The sequence below is a fragment of the Eumetopias jubatus genome, unplaced genomic scaffold (genome assembly GCF_037043125.1).
Source record: "Eumetopias jubatus isolate StellerSeaLion01/CBP00866 unplaced genomic scaffold, mEumJub1_p1.0 scaffold_4, whole genome shotgun sequence".
Lineage (NCBI taxonomy): Eukaryota > Metazoa > Chordata > Mammalia > Carnivora > Otariidae > Eumetopias > Eumetopias jubatus.
This window is the reverse complement of record NW_028274810.1, coordinates 28,935,002-28,955,604: the sequence shown is the minus strand read 5'-3', so window position 1 is coordinate 28,955,604 and position 20,603 is coordinate 28,935,002. Positions and strand designations below refer to the sequence as shown.

The 20,603-nt window shown below is 36.1% G+C and overlaps 1 protein-coding gene across 1 annotated transcript in view; it reads left to right on the top strand.

Moving 5' to 3' along the window:
- CCDC18 (coiled-coil domain containing 18) overlaps positions 1–19,768 on the top strand; it is a 104,761-nt gene extending 84,993 nt beyond the window's left edge. Inside the window, 3 exon segments of the mRNA XM_028087647.2 lie at positions 479–616; positions 3,189–3,389; positions 19,199–19,768. Of these exon segments, the coding sequence (XP_027943448.2) occupies positions 479–616; positions 3,189–3,389; positions 19,199–19,768 (909 nt within the window).
- The last annotated feature ends 835 nt before the right edge of the window (positions 19,769–20,603 follow it).

The following is a 20,603-nucleotide window of genomic DNA, read 5'->3' as shown; positions in this document are numbered from 1 at the left end:
GGCAAACCTTAGAGTAGACTTACCTGCCAAAGTTCAACATGCTGTGGTTATTTGTTTTACAGAATGCATTGGTTAGTGAAGTATTATATTATGATAAACAATATACTAATACAGTCCCATTTGTAGTCTCTTAAACGTCTAGATTTTGAAGTATACCATTTAATAAGTTAACTTTGTATATGAGCACTTACATAGTATTATAAAAGATTAAAATACAGGGGCGCTTGGGTGGCTCAGTCAGTTAACCGGCTGCCTTCGGCTCAGGTCATGGTCCCAGGGTCCTGGGATCAAGCCCCACATCCGGCTCCTAGCTCAGCGGGGAGCCTGCTTCTCTCTCTCCCTCTGCCTACCACTCCCCCTGCTTGTGCTCACTCTCTGTCAAATAAATTAAAAAAAAGATGAAAATACTTCCATAAATGGACGTAATTAGTTTAGCTATAATAACCAAACAACTTTTCCTTAATATGTCATTTTTAAGGAAGCTCATGGACACCATTTAGCTGAAGAACTGGGGGCTTCTCAAGTACGTGAAGCTCATTTAGAAGCAAGAATGCAAGCAGAAATCAAGAAATTGTCAGCAGAAGTAGAATCTCTCAAAGAAGCTTATCATCTGGAGGTAAAGAAAAATGTAACTTCCTGCTAAAGTGAACTATCTGAACAAAAGTATAAGTCTAGCCTCTAAATGTTCATTAGAGAATAACTCATTGTGGTCTTCATTTCTGGTAGCTTAATATAACTTTCACTTCATATCCAGTGAGCTAATACTCTGTGGAGTTAAGAGCTTAAATTCTTGAGGCAGGCAGTCTGGTTCCAAATCTCAGCTTACCACTTAGCACTTTTGTGACCTTGAGCAATTAACATCTCTGTCTAAAATGGGCAATAATAATCATATGTACCTCATAGAAGTATATTAAATGAATTAAATGGATTAAATGAATATAGTTAAAGTTCTTAGACCAGGGGCTGGCTCATCATCATCATCATCATCAGTTATTAAATAGCGCTTGCCAAAACTAACTGGAGATATTTTGTAAACAACATAAGCAGTTTCATGTGATATGAATTTATAATGTTTTGCAATTTACATTTGTTCTGATAGTAAGGTAGGCAAAATTAGAACCTGATACTTTTTATCTACTTGTATGTCCTGAGCCTTTATAGAACAGAGTTATTAGAATAGCATTTCTTGTCTTTTTTTTTCTTGTTACAAAGGCGTTTAGTTTATTCTCATCAGTGTCAATGATATTCTCATGGTTCACATTTCCCAGTGTGGCTGCATTTCTTGTCTTTTTAAAAATTATGTCTAAAGATATCTAAAATGTATGTATTAGACTTAAATTACTTATGGACTTCTAATAAAACGTTTTTCTATATGACAAGGATTACAACTATATTTATATTAAACTCCTTTCAAAGGAGTTTGGGACTATCTTTGTGAGGGATTGGTAGGGCTTGTAGTCACCATGTCTTTTTTAAGTGCGTTTAGATTCTGATCTCTTTGAAAACATTGTGTCTGCCAAACAAAACGTATTTGCAAGTTGAATCCAGTTAGTAGGTTAAGAGATTTAAATCCTTGGTCTTTAAAGACAAATGGAATGCTGTTGGATTCAGCATAATTATTTAATAAATAAATATTAGCTACTCAACCCAAGTAACCATCAGTAATAACTAGTCCAGCTCAAGTATTTACCAGCAAGTATTCTTTGCACTTTTAATATGTGGTCTCTGTTCTACTTTTATTTCTTATTATCTAATTTTTTACTTTAAGTTTTGTAAGCCCTCTGAAATTATAAGCAGTAGTACATAAAATGAATTGTAAAAATAGGTTTTACTGTTGTTTAATATTTGGTACTGTTTTATATGTAAGATATAAAAATTTGTAATATGTTTTTATCCTCTTTGGTACTTGACAAAGATTTATTTTTAAAGCATGTATGTTGTTTGAATATAAAAATGAAGAAATAAGTCATTAAAGTAACAAAGTTAGTAAAAAGAATCAATAATTTTTAACAGCATTTAAAAATTAACAGGTTTCAGAATTGTCAGAAAAGTCAAATAATAATAATTGGAAAAGCCCTGATATTTTTTTAAAGATTTTATTTATTTTTACGAGAGAGAGAAAGAAAACACAAGCAGGGGGAGTGGCAGGCAGAGGGAGAGGGAGAAGCAGACTCCACGCTGAGCAGTGAACCGAAAGCCAGGACTTGATCCCAGGACCCTAGGATCATGATCTGAGCCAAAGGCAGACACCCAACCCACTGAGCCACCCAGGCACCTCCCCCAATATTTTTGCTAAGAAATAGATTTTTTTAAAGTTTTTATTATGGGGCGCCTGGGTGGCTCAGTCGTTAAGCCTCTGCCTTTGGCTCAGGTCATGATATCAGGGTCCTGGGATCAGGCCCCACATTGGGCTCCCTGTTCTGCGGGAAGCCTGCTTCTCCTTCTCTCACTGTGTCTCTCTCTGTCAAATAAATAAATAAAATCTTAAAAAAGAAAAAAAGTTTTTATTATGGAAAATTTTGAAAGGTATAAATCCTCCTATATTTATTATTCAACTTTAGTAATTATCAATTTGTGGCCAGTGTGATTTCATCTATAAGTATGTTGACCATTTCTTTTTAAAAGGGAATACTTTTGAGAATGAAAAAGGATGCTGTTCATAACTACACCAGGACACGAGGCATAAAACCTGGCCAGTCCACCATATCTTTAACCTCACTCATTTCCCTTCCCCCACATATCTCATTCTATTTTGAAGCAAATCCCACACATCATTATTTCATCAGTAAACATTTCAATAAGTATCTCTAAAAGAGCTGTTTTTTAAAAACATAACCACAATACTATTATTACAATTAAAAATTGACAGTAATTCCTTAATTTTATCAATTACCCATCATTTGTTCACATTTTCCCAATTATCACAAAAATGTCTATCTAGTTAAGTGGTTCAAATCAGGATCAAAAAACAGTCCATTGTATTTGGTTAACTGTTCTTATGTAATTTAAGACCATAGGTTTCTTCTTCTCCTTTTTTTCCTCTAATAGGTTATTTGTTGAGAAATCAGATGTTTATACCTAAAAACAGAATTTACTTCAGTATAAATGGAAGTGAAAAGTATTAGAATGTTTTTGAAACCAACTCCACCCTATTTTTTCTTTTCTTTTACAATTCTGGGGCTGTGTAGATGATTTCACATCAAGAGAACCATGCGAAGTGGAAGATTTCTGCTGACTCTCAAAAGACTTCTGTTCAACAACTAAATGAACAGTTAGAGAAGGCAAAACTGGAATTAGAAGAAGCTCAGGACACCGTAAGCAATTTGCATCAACAAGTCCAAGATAGGAATGAAGTAATTGAAGCTACAAATGAAGCATTACTTATTAAAGTAAGTAAACATATAAAAGTACATAAAACACATCAATGAAAAAGTACACTTATGACTTTTTTCCCCATCCTTATAGTTCATAAAGGAAAATATGACCAAATGTCGACCAGTTTGAATAAAAAGCATTTTATTTAGAAGACACTGGATGTAGGAATTATAAGTATGATTATATATCATATTACCGTAGGAGAAATAATTTATAAATGTTCAAACACAAACTTAAAAATTTTTAAATTTATTTCTATTTTTTTTGGTAAGAACATTTAAGTTCTACTCTCTCAGCAAATTTCAGTTATACAATACCTGTATTACCAGCTGTAGTCAACATGTTATACATTAGATCCTCAGACCTTATTCATCTTCTAGCTAAAAGGTTGTACAAACCTCTCACTATTTCCCCCACTGCCTAGCAACCCCTTTTCTATCTGCTGTTTCTGAGTTTGATTCTCTTTTCTTTTTAAGACTGCACATATAAATGATACCATGAACTATTTGTCTTTCTTTCTTTTATTTAATTTAGCATAATGCCCTCAAGGTCCATCCATGTTGTCACAAATAGCAAGATGTCCTTTCTCATGGCTGAATAATATTCCATTGTGTGTATGTACACACCACATCTTTATCCATTCATCTCCTGATGAACACTTTGGTTGTTTGCTTATTTTGGCTATAATGCTGCCAGGAATGAACTTGGGAATAATTTAAATAATTAAATACATATATCTCTTTGATATCCTGTATTAATTCCCTTTGTGTATATACCCAAAACTGGTGTTGCAGGATCATATGGTAGTTCTAATTTTAATTTTTTGCAGAATCTCCATACTGTTTTCCACAGTGGCTGTCCCAACTTACATTCCCACCAACAGTGCACAGAGGTTCCCTTGTATCCACACCCACACCAACACTTGTTATCTTTGGGTTTTTGGTGGTTTTTGTTTTTTGTTTTGTTTTTTTGTGGGTTTTTTTTTATAATAGCCATTCTCACAGGTGTGAGGTAATATCTCATTGTGGTTTTGATTTGCATTTCCCTGATGATGAGTGATGTTGAGCACCTTTTCCTGTCCCTGTTGCCCATTTGTATGTCTTCTTTGGAAAAATATCTGTTCAGTTCCTCTGCTGATTTTTAATTGGATTGTTTGGGTTTTGAGTTGTATGAATTCTTTATATATTTCAGATATTCACCCTTTATTGAATATATGATTTGCAAATATTTTCTCCCATTCTGTAGGTTGCCTTTTCATTTTATTATTGATAGTTTGCACTGCTGTGTAGAAGCTTTTTAGTTGAATATAGTCCCATTTGTTTATATTTGCTTTCATTGCCCTAGCTTTTGTGTCAAATCCAAAAAATTATTGCCAAGCTTGATGTCAAGTAGCTTAACCCCTATTTTTTCTTCTAGGAGATTTATGGTTTCAGATCTTAAATTTAAGTGTTTCATCCATTTGGAGTTGAATTTTGTATATGGTGTAAGATAGTGATGCAGTTTCATTCTTTTGCATCTGACTGTCCAGTTTTCCCAGCACCATTTATATAGATACTATCCTTTTCCCATTGTGTATTCTTGGCTCCTTTGTCATAAATTAACTTGCTCTATATGCATGGGCTTATTCCTGGACTATCTGTTCTGTTCCATTGATCTATGTATACATTTCTATACCAGTCCCATACTGTTTTTATTACTATAGCTTTGTAAAATGGATTGAAATGAAGAAGTGTGATGCCTTCATCTTCTTTTTTCTTAAGATTACTTTAGATATTCGGGGTCTTTTCTAGTTCCATATAGATTTTTAAGATTGTTCTATTTCTTTGAAAAATGCCATTGGAATTTGGATGGGGATTGAATGAATCTGTAGATTGCTTTGGGTAGTATATTGATTTTGTATCCTACAACTTTACTAAATTCATTTATTCTAACGATTTTTAATGGAGTTTTTAGTGTTTTCTATATATAATGTGTTATCTGCAAATACAGACAGCTTCTTTCCAATTTGGATACTCTTTTTTTCTTTTTTCTCTTTCTTTCTTTCTTTCTTTCTTTCTTTCTTTCTTTCTTTCTTTCTTTCTTTCTTTCTTTCTTTCTTTCTTTCAGAGGGAGAGAGAAGGGAGTGGGAGGAGCAGAAGGAAAGAGAGAGAGAATCCTAAGCAGGCTCCATGCCCAGTGGGGAGCCTGACACAGGGCTCAATCTCACAACCCTGAGATCATAACCTGAGCCGAAATCAAGAGTCAGATGCTTAACCGACTAAGCAACTCAGGTGCCCCTTTTATTTCTTTTTCTTGACTAATTGCTCTGGGTAGGACTTCCAGTACTATGTTGAATAAAAGTGGCAAGAGTGTTCCTGGTCTTACAGGATGTTGATTTTTTTCAAATGTTTTTTCTGCATCTATTGAGATGATCATAAGATTTTTATCCTTCATTTTGTTAATGTGGTATGTCACACTGATTTTTTTTGCAGATCGTGAACCTACCATCCTTACATCTATGGAATTAATCCTTACTTCATCATGGTATATGATCCTTTTAATGTATTATTGAATTCAGCTTTTCTGCTATTTTGTTGAGGAATTTTGCATCTGTATTCATCAAGGATACTGGCCTTTACTTTTCTTGTGGCTTCCCTGTCTAGTTTGGTATCAGGATGACCCTGGCCTCATAAAATGAGTTTGGAAGGGTTCCCTTCTCCTCTGTTTTTTTGGAAGAGTTTGAGAAGGGTTGATATTAATTCTTCCTTAAATGTTTGGTAGAATTCGTAATGAAGTCATCTGGTCCTGGACTTTTGTTTCTTTGGAAGTTTTTTTTTTTTTTTAAGATTTTATTTATTTATTTGAGAGAGAGAGAATGAGAGATAGAGAGCGTGAGAGGGAAGAGGGAGCGGAGCAGGGAGCCCGATGCAGGACTCAATCCTGGGACTCCAGGATCATGACGTGAGCTGAAGGCAGTCACTTTACCAACTGAGCCACCCAGGTGCCCCTCTTTGGAAGTTTTTGATTACTGATCCAATTTCCTTACTATTAATTGGTTTGTTCAGATACTCTATTTTTTCATGATTGTCTTGGTACATTTTATGTTTCTAGGAATTTATCTGTTTCTTCTAGTCCACTTTGTTGTCATATGTCTTTGTATCAGTCTGTAATGATTCTTTGTATTTCTTTGGTAGTAGTTGAAATGTCTTCTCCTTCATTTCTAATTTTATTTATTTGGGCCCTTTTTTCCTTTGGTAAATCTAGCTAAATATTTATGTATTTTGTTTAGCTTTTTAAAAGCCCCCTTCTCAGTTTCATTGATTTTTTTTTGAATATAAAACTATTTATTGACCACTGTTTACCAGTATTTACAATAAAGTAAACAATATACAGTTGGATAACATTCTGACTACAGTTACTGTTTTTCCTGGTTTCTGCTGAACCAGTAACTCAAATACTGAGAAGACTGAGCCTACATGTCAGGAACGAGTTGGGGTAAAGAAAATACATGCAGTTTAAGAATTTGGATTATGAAAGTCTGTCCACCCATTTATTCCAACAGGTGCTAAATTGCCAACATCTCTAACCATCTGATTATGATTAGGTTTCCATGAACAAAGTCTTAGACATTCCATGAATCATGACCTTTTAGTCAATACAGCACAGAGATTTCAACTTCTTGAAAAGGAATGGTTCACTAGAAGGAACCTTTAAGTGTCCATTAAAGAAAAAGATGGTACAAAAAGAAAATCTTTATCTGACAGTGAATCTGATGATAGCAAATCAAAGAAGAAAAGAGTTGCTGCTGATAAACAAGAGGCTTTGCCAGAGGTCTTGATCCTGAACGAATAATTGGTGCCACGGACAGCAGTGGAGAATTAATGTTTCTCATGAAGTGGAAAGATTCAGATGAGGCAGACTTGGTGCTGGCAAAAGAGGCAAATACGAAGTGTCCTCAGATTGTAATTGCTTTTTATGAAGAGAGACTAACTTGGCATTCTTGTCCAGAAGATGAAGCTCAATAATTGTTTGCATTGCTTTATATATATATATATATATATATATAAATAAAATCCAGGTCTGTTTTTTGATTTATTAGTGTGAAGAAATAACATTCTAATGAAAATCAAGTTCGATATGTTTGTTTTGAAGTAGTATTGGGGGAGTTGTTGGGGTTTTTTTGCATCTATAGCACTGGTTACTTTGAACAAATAAAAACTTTCTGTAGTTGCTTCCTTTATCAGAAAAAAAATATTTGAGACCATGGTATATTATCCCCCTGCATTAGAGAACACCTTTTCTAAATGTTGGGGGAAATCTTCATAGTCGTTACTCAGTCAGAATTTGTGTTTAACACCTATATGCCTAAGGACCATTCTGGATTTTTTCTTTATTTAGGGGGTTTTTGTGTGTATACTTAAAATACATATATAAATGGTTTTTGTTTTTTAACATTCACCAAAACAAAAACAGCATTTATAACCATGGATAAGCCCGTGTTTCCGGGATGCTATCATTTTCAGCAACTTAAGAAATAAATCACTTAAAGTTAAATTGAAGTTTTTCCTGAAGCCTTAACCTTTCAGATTTTTAAATTGGACAATTTAAAAGCAGACATATCAGAATCCGTATTCATATCTACAGTCATAAATGCAAGTTCATTTGCAAGATCTCTGAAAGGAAAATTTTATCACCACCAACAACCTCCCCACCCAAATGACAAAACTAGACAAGTCCTGGTGTGTTTTAATTAGGTAAGCAAAACTTAGTTAAATGATTTTTTTTTTTAAGATTTTATTTATTTATTTGAAAGAGAGAAAGAGATCACATAAGCAAAGGGAGAGGGAGAAGACAACTCAGTGCTGAGCAGGGAGCCCGATGCAGGGCTGGATCTCAGGACCCTGGGATCATGACCTGAGCCAAAGGCAGATGCTTAATGACTGAGCCACCCAATGAAACCCACCTAGTTTCATTGATCTTTTCTGTTGTCTTTTTAGTCTCTATTTCTGCTCTGATCTTTGTTATTTCCCCTTCTTCTAACTTTGGGCTTAGTTTGTTGTTCTTTTTTAGGTCCTTAAAGTGTGAAGTTAGGTTTTTTGCGATCTTTCTTGTTTTCTAATGTAGATGTCTATCACTATGAACTACCTTCTTAAAAATGTTTTTGCTATATCTCATAATTTTTGGCATTTTGTATTTCCATTCTCATTTGTCTTGAGGTAATTTTTTTTAATTACTTTAGCCTATTGGCTGTTCATTAGCATATTTTTAAATCCCCACGTATTTGTGAATTGTCAATTTTCTTGTAATTTATTTCTAGTTTTATACCATTGTGGTTGGAATGTATTAATATTTCAGTCTTCTAAAATTTATTAAGACTTGGTTTTTGGCCTAACACATGGTTTACCTTGGAGAATGTTCCTTGTATGTTTGAGAAGAATGTATATAGGCCTTATGCTATATGGAATGTTCTGCAAAAGTCTGTTAAGTCCATTTGATATTATGTGTGGTTTAAGTCCAGTTTTTCCTTATTGATTTTTCTGCCTTGATCTAGCCACTGATGAAAATGGGGTATTTAAGTCCCCTGCCACTATTATGTTTCTGTCTTTTTCTCCCTTCAGGTCTGTTAATATTTGCTTTATATATTTAGGTGCTTCTATGTTTTTTGGCCCATAAATATTTATGTAATATACTCTTATTAGATTGACCCTTTTATAATTATATAATGACATTCTTTGTCTCTTCTTACAGTTTTGGCTTGAATATTGTTTTTTCTGATATAAGTATAGCTACTCCAGTATTTGTTTGATTTCCATTTACATGGAATATTTTTTTAATCTATTTTATTTTTTAAAATTTTTAAAGTTTATTTTATTTTAAATTCCAATATAGTTAACATACAGTGTTAATTTCAGTGTACGATATAGTGATTCAACAATTCTATACCTCACCCTGTGCTCATCATGACAAGTGCTCTCCTTAATCCCCATCACCTATTTTACCCATCCTCCTACCCACCTCCCTCTGGTAACCATCAGTGTGTTCTCTGTAGTTAAGAGTCTGTTTGTTGTTTATCTCTCTCTCTTTTTCCTTTGCTTGTTTTGTTGGTTTCTTAAATTCCATGAGTGAAACCATATAGGGTATTTGTCTTTGACTTAATTCACTTAGCATTATACTCTCTAGCTCCATCCATGTCATTGCAAATGGCAAGATTTCATTCTTTTTTATGGATGAATAATATTCCAGTGTGTGTGTGTGTGTGTGTGTGTATAACCACATCTTTATTCATTCATCTTTCAGTGGACACAGGCTGCTTCCATATCTTAGCTGTTGTAAATAATGCTGCAATAAACATAGGGGTACATGTGTCCCTTTTAATTACTGTTTTTGTATTTTGGGGGTAAGTACCCAGTAGTGCAATTGCTGGGTCATATGGTAGTTCTATTTTTAGCTTTTTGAGGAACCTCCATACTGTTTCCACAGTGACTGCACCAATTTGCATTCCTACCAGCAGAGCAAGAGGGTTCCTTTTTCTCCACATCTTTGCCAACACTTTTTGTTTCTTCTGTTGTTGATTTTTAGCCATTTACACAGGAGTGAGGCGATATCTCATGGTGGTTTTGATTTGCATTGCCCTGATGGTTATTTACATTGAGCATCTTTCATTTTGTCGGTTGACTGTCTCTATATGTCTTCTTTGGAGACATGTCTGTTCATGTCTTCACCCATTTTTAAATTGGATTATTTGGTTTTTTGGAGTTGAGGTGTATAAGTTCTTTATATGTTTTGGATACTAGCCCTTTGTCAGATATGTCATTTACAAATATCTTCTCCCATTGCATTAGTTTTGTTGATTGTTTACTTTACTGTGCAGAAGCTTTTTTTTTTTTTTAGATTTTATTTATTTATTTGAGAGAGAGAGACAGTGAAAGAAAGAGAGAGAGAGACCAAGCACAAGTCAGGGGGAAGGGCAGAGGGAGAGGGAGAAGCAGGCTCCCTTTCAAGAGGGACACGGGCTCCATCACAGGACTCCCCAGGATCATGACCTGAGCTGAAGGCAGATGCTTCACTGATTGAGCCACCCACGCACCTGTGCAGAAGCTTTTGATTTTGATGAAGTCCCAATAGTTTATCATTTCTTCTGTTTCCATGCCTCAAAAGACGTATTTAGAAAAATGTTACTATAGCTGATGTCAGAGAAACTACTGCCTGTGCTCTGCTCTAGGATTTTTATGGTTTCAGGTCTCACATTTAGGCCTTTAGGCCATTTTGAGTTTATATTTGTGTATGGTGTAAGAAAGTAGTCCACTGTCATTTTTTTTGCATGCAGCTGTCCAATTTTCCCAACAACATTGGTTGAAGAGACTGTCTTTTTCCTATTGTATATTCTTGCCTCTTTTGTCAAAGATTAATTGACCATATAATTGTGGGTATATTTCTGGGTTCTCTGTTCTGTTCTCTGGATCTGTGGGTCTGTTTTTGCGCCAGTACTATACTCTTGATTATTACAGCTTTGTAGTACGTCTTGAAATCTGGGATTATGATACCTCCAGTTTTGTTCTTCTTTTTCAAGATTTCTTTGGCTATTCAGGGTCTTTCATGGTTCTATACAAACTTTAGGATTCTTTGTTATAGTTCAGTGAAAAATGCTGTTGGTATTTTGACAGGGATTGCATTAAGTCTGTAGATTGCTTTGGGTAGTATGGACATTTCCACAATATTCTTCCAATCCATGAGCATGGAATCTTTCCATTTCTTTGTGTCAGTTTCAGTTCCTTTCATCAGTGTTTATAGTTTTCAGAATATAGGTCTTTTTTTTTAAGATTTTATTTATTTATTTGAGAGAGAGAGAGAGAATGAGAGATAGAAAGCACGAGGGTCAGAGAAAGAAGAGGGTCAGAGGGAGAAGCAGACTCCCCGCCGAGCAGGAAGCCCGATGTGGGACTCGATCCCAGGACTCCAGGATCATGACCTGAGCCGAAGGCAGTCGCTTAACCAACTGAGCCACCCAGGCGCCCCCAGAATATAGGTCTTTTAACTCCTTGGTTAAGTTTATTCCTAGGTATTTTATTATTTTTGGTACAATTGTCAGTGGGACTCTTAATTTCTTCTTCTTAATTTCTCTTTCTGCTACTTCATTAGTAGTATATGGAAATGCAATGGATTTCTGATTATTGATTTTTGTATTCTGCAACCTTATTGAATTCCTTTATCAATTCCAGTAGTTTTTTGGTGGAGTTTTTTTTTTTTTAAGATTTTATTTATTTATTTGACAGAGAGAGACATAGCGAGAGCAGGAACACAAGCAGGGGGAGTGGGAGAGGGAGAAGCAGGCTTCCCGCAGAGCAGGGAGCCTGATGCGGGACTCGATTGCAGGACCCTGGGATCATGACCTGAGCCTAAGGCAGACGCCTAAAGACTGAGCCACCCAGGTGCCCTTTTGGTGGAGTCTTTAGGGTTCTATATATAGTATCATGTCATCTGCAAATAGTGATAATTTTACTTCTTATTAATTTGGATGTGTTTTATTCCTGGTCTGATTACCATGGCTAGGACATGCATAGGACTATGGCTAGGACTTCTAATACTGTGTTGAATAAAAGTAGTGAGAGTGGACATCCTTGTCTTATTCCTGGTCTTAGGGGAAAAGCTCTCAGTTTTTCACCATTGAGTATGATGTTAGCTATAGGTTTTTGACATATGGCCTTTATTATGTTGAGGTATATTCCCTATAAAAGTTGAGAGTTTCTATCACAAATGATGTTGTACTTTGTCAAATGCTTTTTCTGAGCCTATTGAAATGATTATATGGTTCTTTTTTTTTTAATATTTTATTTATTTGACAGAGACACAGCGAGAGAGGGAACACAAGCAGGGGGAGTGGGAGAGGGAGAAGCAGGCTTCCCACTGAGCAGGGAGCCCGATGCAGAGCTCGATCCCAGGACCCCGAGATCATGACCTGAGCTGAAGGCAGACACTAACGACTGAGCCACCCAGGCGCCCTTGACCATATGGTTCTTATCCTTTCTAGTGTTGAATAGCAAACCACCCTTGCATCCCCAGAATAAATCCCACTTGATCGTGGTGAATGTTTAATGTATTGTTGGATTCAGTTTGCTAATATTTTGTTGAGGATTTTTTTTAATTTAAATTCAATTAGCCAACACCTAGTACATCATTAGTTTCATATGTAGAGTTCAGTAATTGATCGTTGTGTTTAACACGCAGTGCTTATCACATGCCCTCCTTAATGCCCATCACCCAATTACCCAGCCCCCATCCACTTCCCCTCCAGCAATCCTCAGTTTGTTTCCTATAGTTAAGAGTCTCTCATGGATTTTCTCCCTGATGACTTCCCATTCAGTTTTCCCTCCCTTCCCCTATGATCCTCTGCACTGTTTCTTATATTCCACATAGGAGTCGTCTGTGTTCAGTGATATTGGACTGTAGTTCTTTTTTTGTAGTGTCTTTGTCTGGTTTTGGTATCAGGGTAATGCTGGCCTCATAGAATGAATTTGGAAATTTTCCTTCTATTTTTTGGAATAGTTTGAGAAGAATAGGTATTAGCTCTCTTTAAATGTTTGGTAGAATTCACCTTTAAAGCAATCTGGTCCTGGACTTTTGTTTGTTGGGAGTTATTTGATTACTGAATCAATTTGATTGTTGGTAGTTGGCATGTTCAAATTTTCTGTTACTGAATGGAAAGAAGTCAGAGAGGAAGACAAATCGTGAGAGACTCTTGACTCCAGGAAACAAACTGAGGGTTGCAGATAGGAAGGTGGGGGGGGAATGGGGTAACTGGGTGATGGGCATTAAGGAGGGCATGTGATGTGATGAGCACTGGGTGTTATTCACAACTAATGAATCATTGAACACTTTATCAAAAACTAATGATATACTGTATGTTGGCTAATTGAATTTAAGTTAAAAAATAAGAATTTTCTATTTCTTGGTTGCATGTTTTTTTCTTTCAGTACTTTGAATATATCATGCTACTATCTTCTGGCCTGCAATGTTTCTGCTGAAAAATCAGCTAATAGCCTTATAGGGTCCCTTGTATGTAACTCTTTTCTCAAGTCCATTGAGTATCTTTATGTACGACTATTACTTTAAATTCTCCACCAGGCATATTATCTCTGTTTCATTAAGCTCTCTTGCTGTGATTTTGTCCTGTTCTTTCATTTGAGATAAATTCCTCTGCCACCTCATTTTGTCTTTCTCTGTCTCTGTTAGGGATGTCAGCTGTGTCTTCTGATCTTGAAAGTTAGAGCCTAATGAAGAGATTCTGTAGTGCCCTGCACTGCAATATCCCCTATTCACCAGAACCTCATGCTTCAGGGGTGTCTCTTAAGTGTGTTATATGTGCCCTACTATTGTGGCTGAGCTGCATTTGCCTTCAGTCCAGTCATCTGCAATGGCTCTCTTTGCCTGTTGTGGGCAAAATTTGGTCCCTGTGTTGTTAGTCGGCCAGTCAGACCAGGCATTTGCCAGAGCTGTGGTAGCCCTGATTTGCAGGGTGTTCTCCCTGTGTTGTCCCCCTGAGAAGCTTTTGTTGGTGGGCGAGGCCTGCAGACCAGATGTCTGCCCCCACCCTACTGCTGAGACCACAATTGTACTGGTGTGTGTGGTTATCTTCCCCTCTTCCTGGGCCAGGAGTCATTTTGGAGTGGTGGTGACCCCTTATCGTGGCTGCTTTCAGACAGCTAACTTGTGCACCACTTTGGATGGACTCCTGTCAAAGGCAGGTCTGCAGGAGAAAACAACAGTAGGGTGCACGGTGTTAGCAAGGTATTTGCTAATCTGCTATGGCAAGGGACTTGGATCTACTTTTGAAAACTCTTGCCCAGGCTAGGTTGGATAGGGCGAGTCTGCAGGAGGACAGAGGAGAGGGACAGGGCACACTGTTAGCAAGCTGTATCTCCATGGGGCTGTTTGTTGCTGTCTCTTTAACAGTGGGAACTGCACCTTTCCAGCTTGCCCAGAGCCCAGCCTGCTGATTTTTAAAGCTCCAGGTTGTAAGCCCCACTGATTGTAAGAACTCATGGAGTTGGATCCCTAAGGTTTTTAAAGCCAAATATTAAAGGGATTTATCTTCCCAGGGCAGGTCCTCATGCCTGGAGTTCTGGCATGGGGTGTGTTCTTCTCCCTTCTCCATGCCCACAGTGTCCTTCCCTCCTGCAGACAATCCCTCTAGTCCTTTTGGCTCCCAACTGCATCTCCCTCTTTTCTGCCCTCTTCTATATGGCCTCTTCTCTACATTTAGCAGTGGAGAGTCTGTTCCGCTAGTCTTAGGTCATTTTCTGGATTAATTACACTGATGTGTGTGTTATCCAGTTGTATCTATGCGATGAGGTGAGCTTAGGATCCTCCTCCTTCATCTTCCTGGGAACTCCCCTCTATGTCTTTTAACCATTTATATTAGAGTTATAGTGATTTCCCCACTATAATTCGAACATTAGAGTGTTCTCAATTTAACTATATATTTACCTTTACCAATGAGGTTGAAACTTTCAAATGTTTTCCTGTTACTATTTAGCATTTTTTTTTATTTCAGCTTGAAGAATCCCCTTTAACATTTAGTGTAAGGCCAGTCTAGTGGAGATGAATTCCTTCAACTTTTCCTTGTCTGGAAAACTCTTTAATCCTTTAATTCTGAAGGACTTTGCCAGGAAGAGTATTCTTGGTTGGCAGTTTTGTTTTTTGTTTTTTTTTCCTTTCGGCACTTTTAATATATCATGCCACTCTCTTCTTGCCTGCAAATTTTCTGTTGATTGTCTTATAAGGGTTTCCTTATACATAAGAAGTAGTTTTTCTCTTGCTGCTTTTAAGATTTTCTCTTTGTCTTTGATTTTTGACAATTTAATTATAAAGTGTTTCAGTTTGGGTCTCTGGATTCATCGTATCTGGAATTCACTGGGCTTCCTGGATCTGGACGTTTATTTCTTTTCTCAAGTTAAAAAAGTTTTTGGCCATTATTTCTTTAAATAAACTTTGTGCTCCTTTCTCTCTTCTCCTTCTGGGACCCCTATAATGTGTATGTTTGTCCTCTTGATGGTGTCCCATTAGTCCCTTAGGCTAGTTTCACCCTTTTTCATTTTTTTCTTTCTGCTCTGAGTCCTCTGATCCTTTCTTCTCTTTGATCTAGTCTGCTGTTGAACCTCTTTGTTGAATTTTCCAGTTTAGTTATTGTATTTTCACTCTGTGATTTCTCTTTGGTACTTTCTTATATTTTCTGTCTCTTTGTTGAAATTCTCACTTTGTTCATGCATTGTTCTCCTAACTTTAGTGAGCATCTTTATAACTTATGTTGAATTCTTTGTCAGGTAAATCACACTGTCTGTGTCTCATTAATTTCTGTTTTTAGGGTTTCAGCTTATTCTTTTGTATGGAACATATTCCCCTGTATCTTCATTTTCCTCAGCCACCTTTCCCAGTCTTGACAGAGTGGTCTTGTATAGGAGATATGCCTTATTGATCATCCTGTTCTGAATTCCTTGTTGTTTTTCAAACCTTTGTGATTGTCCAAGCAGCCTTCTTTGTTCTAGGTGGCTCCCCGTAGTTGAGGGTGTCACAAGATTTGTCAGTATTCCAAAGAGGAGGATCTCAGTCAGCACCTAGGTGTAGGCTGACTAAAAGCTAGACCCTCAGGTAACAGCTAGGAAAGTGTAATTGAGGTCCTTACAGGGAGAAACTGAGAGATGGGCTTTATTCTCCGGTCCCGCAGTGCTGGACTTACATGTATAGCCACGAGGGTGTGCTGCTCTGCCTACTAAGAACTGCTTTGCCACAGTCCTTTTGGACACAGGAATGCATATCCTGTTGGCTATAGAGTCATGTAGTCCGGAGGCCTGTCCCATGGGCAGCAGCTTCAAAAGCTTGAGTGCCAGACATGTACAAATTCCTTCCAAGAAGATACTGGAAATTTGAAGCAGGCTCGAGGGAAAAGGTGGAGGAGGTGTCTGCTAGTTTCCCTGGTGCTCTGGAGGATCACAATCTCCTAGACATGTGCGAAATTAGAAAATTGACCCTCAGGCAGAAGCTTTTAAAGTCTACAACTAAGACTCTTTTAGGGAAAGACAGAGAGATGGACTCTTTTTGCCGGCTCCTTCTGTGCTGATCCCTGGGGAGATAGCCATACCACATTGTTGTGAGCCCATTAAGAACTGGATTTTTTTGTTTAGTCTTGTAGGTCTCATGAATTCAAGTCCTCTTAGCTCTCTAGAGGTAGGTTTTTGGCACCCATCCCTCAAGTGGCAGTATTAAAAGTTGGGGTGTTCGATATGGGGCCCAAACCCTTCACTCCTCAGGGAGAAGCTGGGAGTCAAGTGTTTCCTCCCACTGAATGGCCCTTTTGTAGGTATTTTCTTATTAACCCAATGTGTAGGTGTTGCTCAACGAGCTTCTTTGAGAGGGAATTGCTCCATGTGTAGCTGTAGATTCAGTGTGTCATGGGAGGAATCACCTCTGTCATCTCTGAACTTACTCAAATACAGACTTAATTATGTTTACTTTAGAGGGTTCCACACTTAATATACCTACAAGTAGGAGCATTTTTCATTAAACAAAGTTCCTTTATATTTTAAAAAATTTACTGTACATCAATTTTCAAATAGCCCATTGCTACTGATTCACCCCTATTGATTATGGCAGTTTAATGAAGAATTTGGAATTAATATCAGTACTGATGCATAGAGATAAGAAGTTTTAATATTAGTTCAAAACTACCAATAGGTATGAGATTAACATTGCTAGCTAAGACCTTACAAAAAAGTTCACTGATAGCTATGAAGCAATAAATGATTTTATTACAAAATGGAAGTTATTAAAAAGCAAAAAAATTCAAATAATATTTTAGAAATATTTCTAGTTACTAAGCTGAGCACTCAAATTCCTTTTATAATATACCTGTTATTCACAGTAAGGAAAGCTGAATATACAGAATCTTTTTTTTAAGATTTTATTTTTAAGTAATCTCTCCACTCAACATGGGGGCTCGACCTCGCAACCCTGACATCAAGAATCATGTGCTACACTGTCTGAGCCAGCCAGGCGCCCCTGGACATAACCTAAATTAGATTGAACACTGTATGCTTTTTTAGAGACATAAAAATACCTAGTGTTCTGGAGAATTACAACATTTATATAAAATTATATAACCTCATTGTGAAAAATTGACTAAAATTTTAAAGATTCTGCATTGTGTAATCCTTGTTATAGTTCTCTCTGCTCATTTGTTAATTATTACTAATGAAATAAATAGAATTGGATTGTACTTAATTATTCAGAAGTTTTTGACAGTAATTCTCAAAGTCAATACTAACTGGCTCTAAAGTCTAGACTGAAGAAGAGTTAAGGAGGATAGAAGAAAAAAAAGAAAGCTAACAGAAGAGCAGAAGTTGGCATAACTATAACAATTAGAAGTAGCTGTAAATGATGGACAGCAATTCCATTGACAGCAGCAGTAAATGACAGAGAACAGAAACAAGTGAGGGAGAAGAAAGAACAGTGTTTGAGGCAACTGATTTTCCAGCTCACTTCCTTTAGTACCCTCACAAATACCCTGTTATTTGAGGTTAACCAGAGCAAGGGCAAAGCTTAGACCATTTGCTGAGAGCCCTAAAGGCATTACTATATTATGGCACACTATTATAATAGTGACCACAACGGTGAAATTCTTCAAGTCTTAAGAAAAAGTTGAATTCTGTTTAACATATTCATTATACTACATTTCATTATAAAAGCTAAGTGTTAAACTGAAAGTTACATGGACTCTTATTTATCTAAGATACCACAATTCTCACTTATGGCTAGATAACTCTGTGGCTAGAGTTAAAAAATATTTCAACTGCACATAACCCTGTGTGTGTTAACTCTATAGCTACTTTATTAATTGTGATTATCAGAATGTAAATACAAGATTTACTACATAAGCTGGCACTCTAGCAGCTTGTAAATAACATTTAGATAAAGTAGTAGATATCAAAGAAGTGAAATAAGGATGTTAAACTTTCATTTTGTAATGTATTCTGTGGTTATGACAGTTTTAGTAAGCACAGTATTTTTGAAAGAATAGTTACTATTGGATTAAAAGTGACTGATCTAGAAATATATATTTTATGGATACCTATAAGAAACGGAAAATGTATTTGAACAGAAGACTACTACACATTATTTAACTTATGTCTTCTCTTCATTTTTTTTTAGACTTTATGGCTTTTCAGTATATGCAGTCTCATTCTTATGATCCCAAAGTTGGGTCAGAGGACCCATATGAAGGACATGGAAAAATAGTAGGAATGAAAAGTTAAATATTAAACAAGTCAATCCTTAATCACTTTTTGAAAGGTTTTTCTTTGAAAAATTTCTGGTGTAATGAAGCTTTCTTGTAAAGAGGACATGTGAAGCATAATAGTTAATATAAATTTATTTCCTATTAGAAATTCTGAAGGGAGTAGTTTTTTGTATGTACATATACGTTTGATTAGCAAAATACAGTGTACCATTATACTTTGAAAAGAAATTTTCAGATGTAAGATTTCAGTCTTAAATATAAATTACTAGAAAGTGCTATCATTAGCACTGAAAAAGAAAAACATTGGTGTAAGGTAAATCTAGTTTTCATGGGATTCCTTAGCATAGTTTTAACATATTTCCAGTGAACATATGTAATTGTCCCAAAATGAAAGATTTAAACAGAGCTTGAAGTCTCATGGGATGTTTTAAAAGGAATTTGTGTTCTGGGCAGAAGGTTGACTTAGAAAATCATGGACTCTTGGAAGACATCTAAGTAACTTATTCATTTAACAAAAATGTACTGAACACCTACAATGTGCCTATTTTTCTACAGGAATCAGAATTAACCAGATTACAAGCCAAAATTTCTGGGCGTGAAAGGACAGAAGACATCAAGTTTCTACCAGCCCTGCTTACATCTGCAACAGAAATTATGCCTGACATTCAAGATCCAAAATTTGCTAAACATTCTCACACAGCCTTTTTCAAGTGTAGAAAGCTACGTCGCTCTATTAGTGCCAGTGACCTTAGTGTCAAGACACGTAGTGGTGAAGATCTTTCTGAAGAATTACTACAGGACTTAAAAAAAATGCAGTTAGAACAGCCTTCAACATTAGAAGAAAGCCAGAAGGATCTGACTTATAGCCAGTCAGACTCATTTAAACCTCTTACATATGACCCAGAAGATGATAGTTCTGAGAGTAATGACTTCAGTACTCTCAGTGGAATGCTAAGATACATAAACAAAGAAGTGAGACTGTTAAAAAAGTCTTCTATGCAAACAGGTGCTGGTTTACCTCAGGTATGTATGTCATACACTTGAAGTTATAATAATTTGTCCCCAAAGTATATCATTTTACTATTTGTAGAGAAATCCATATATTTAAATGAAGTGTGCCATTAAGTGATATGCAAATATTGAAAGTTAAATCCATTGTAAGTAGGGTTGAGAATTTAGCTTTGAAAATTAACTTTGATTAAAATAGCCTATACATTTGATTAAAGAACTAAGTCTGCCTCATATTAGGAAAGCAGTTTGAACTCTAGAATAAAGTTGACCCTTGAATAATGCAGGGGTTAGGGGCACTGACCCCACCTCCCTCCCCCACCCCAGTGCAGCTAAAAATCCATATATAACTTTTGACTTTCCCAAAACTTAACTAGTAATAGCCTGTTGACTGGAAGCCTTACTGATAAGCTAAGCAGTCAACACATATTTTGTATGTTATATATACTATAGACTGTATTTTCACAATAAACTAGAGAAAAGAAAATGTTAAGAAAATCATAAGAGAAAATACATTTACAGTACAATTTTATTGATACTGTCAGTCTATATCATCTGTTTACAAGATGAATTGTCTGTCTACCTACATCAATATTGTCTTACACAAAACACTGTATATGTTATATGTATAACTAACACCAGATATCAAAAATGAAAAGATAATGTGAAAAATTCCTATTTATTTACAGGTATAATAATTCATGCATCGAAAAGGAAGCAGTAGCAAGATGAATGCTTTATGGTAGCTTAGCCTATACGCTAATGAATGAATCATTATAAAATTTTTATGGCAAATAATATTCTAGTCATATTCATAATACAGTATTGGAAACAGTGTTATATTTTTTTAAAAACCACTTACCTGTGATGATGGGCTGCTGTGCACCTTCTTCATTTACTAGAGAAAAGGACACACTGTATGGTGATGTTATTCTTTGAAAGCAAAGAAAAC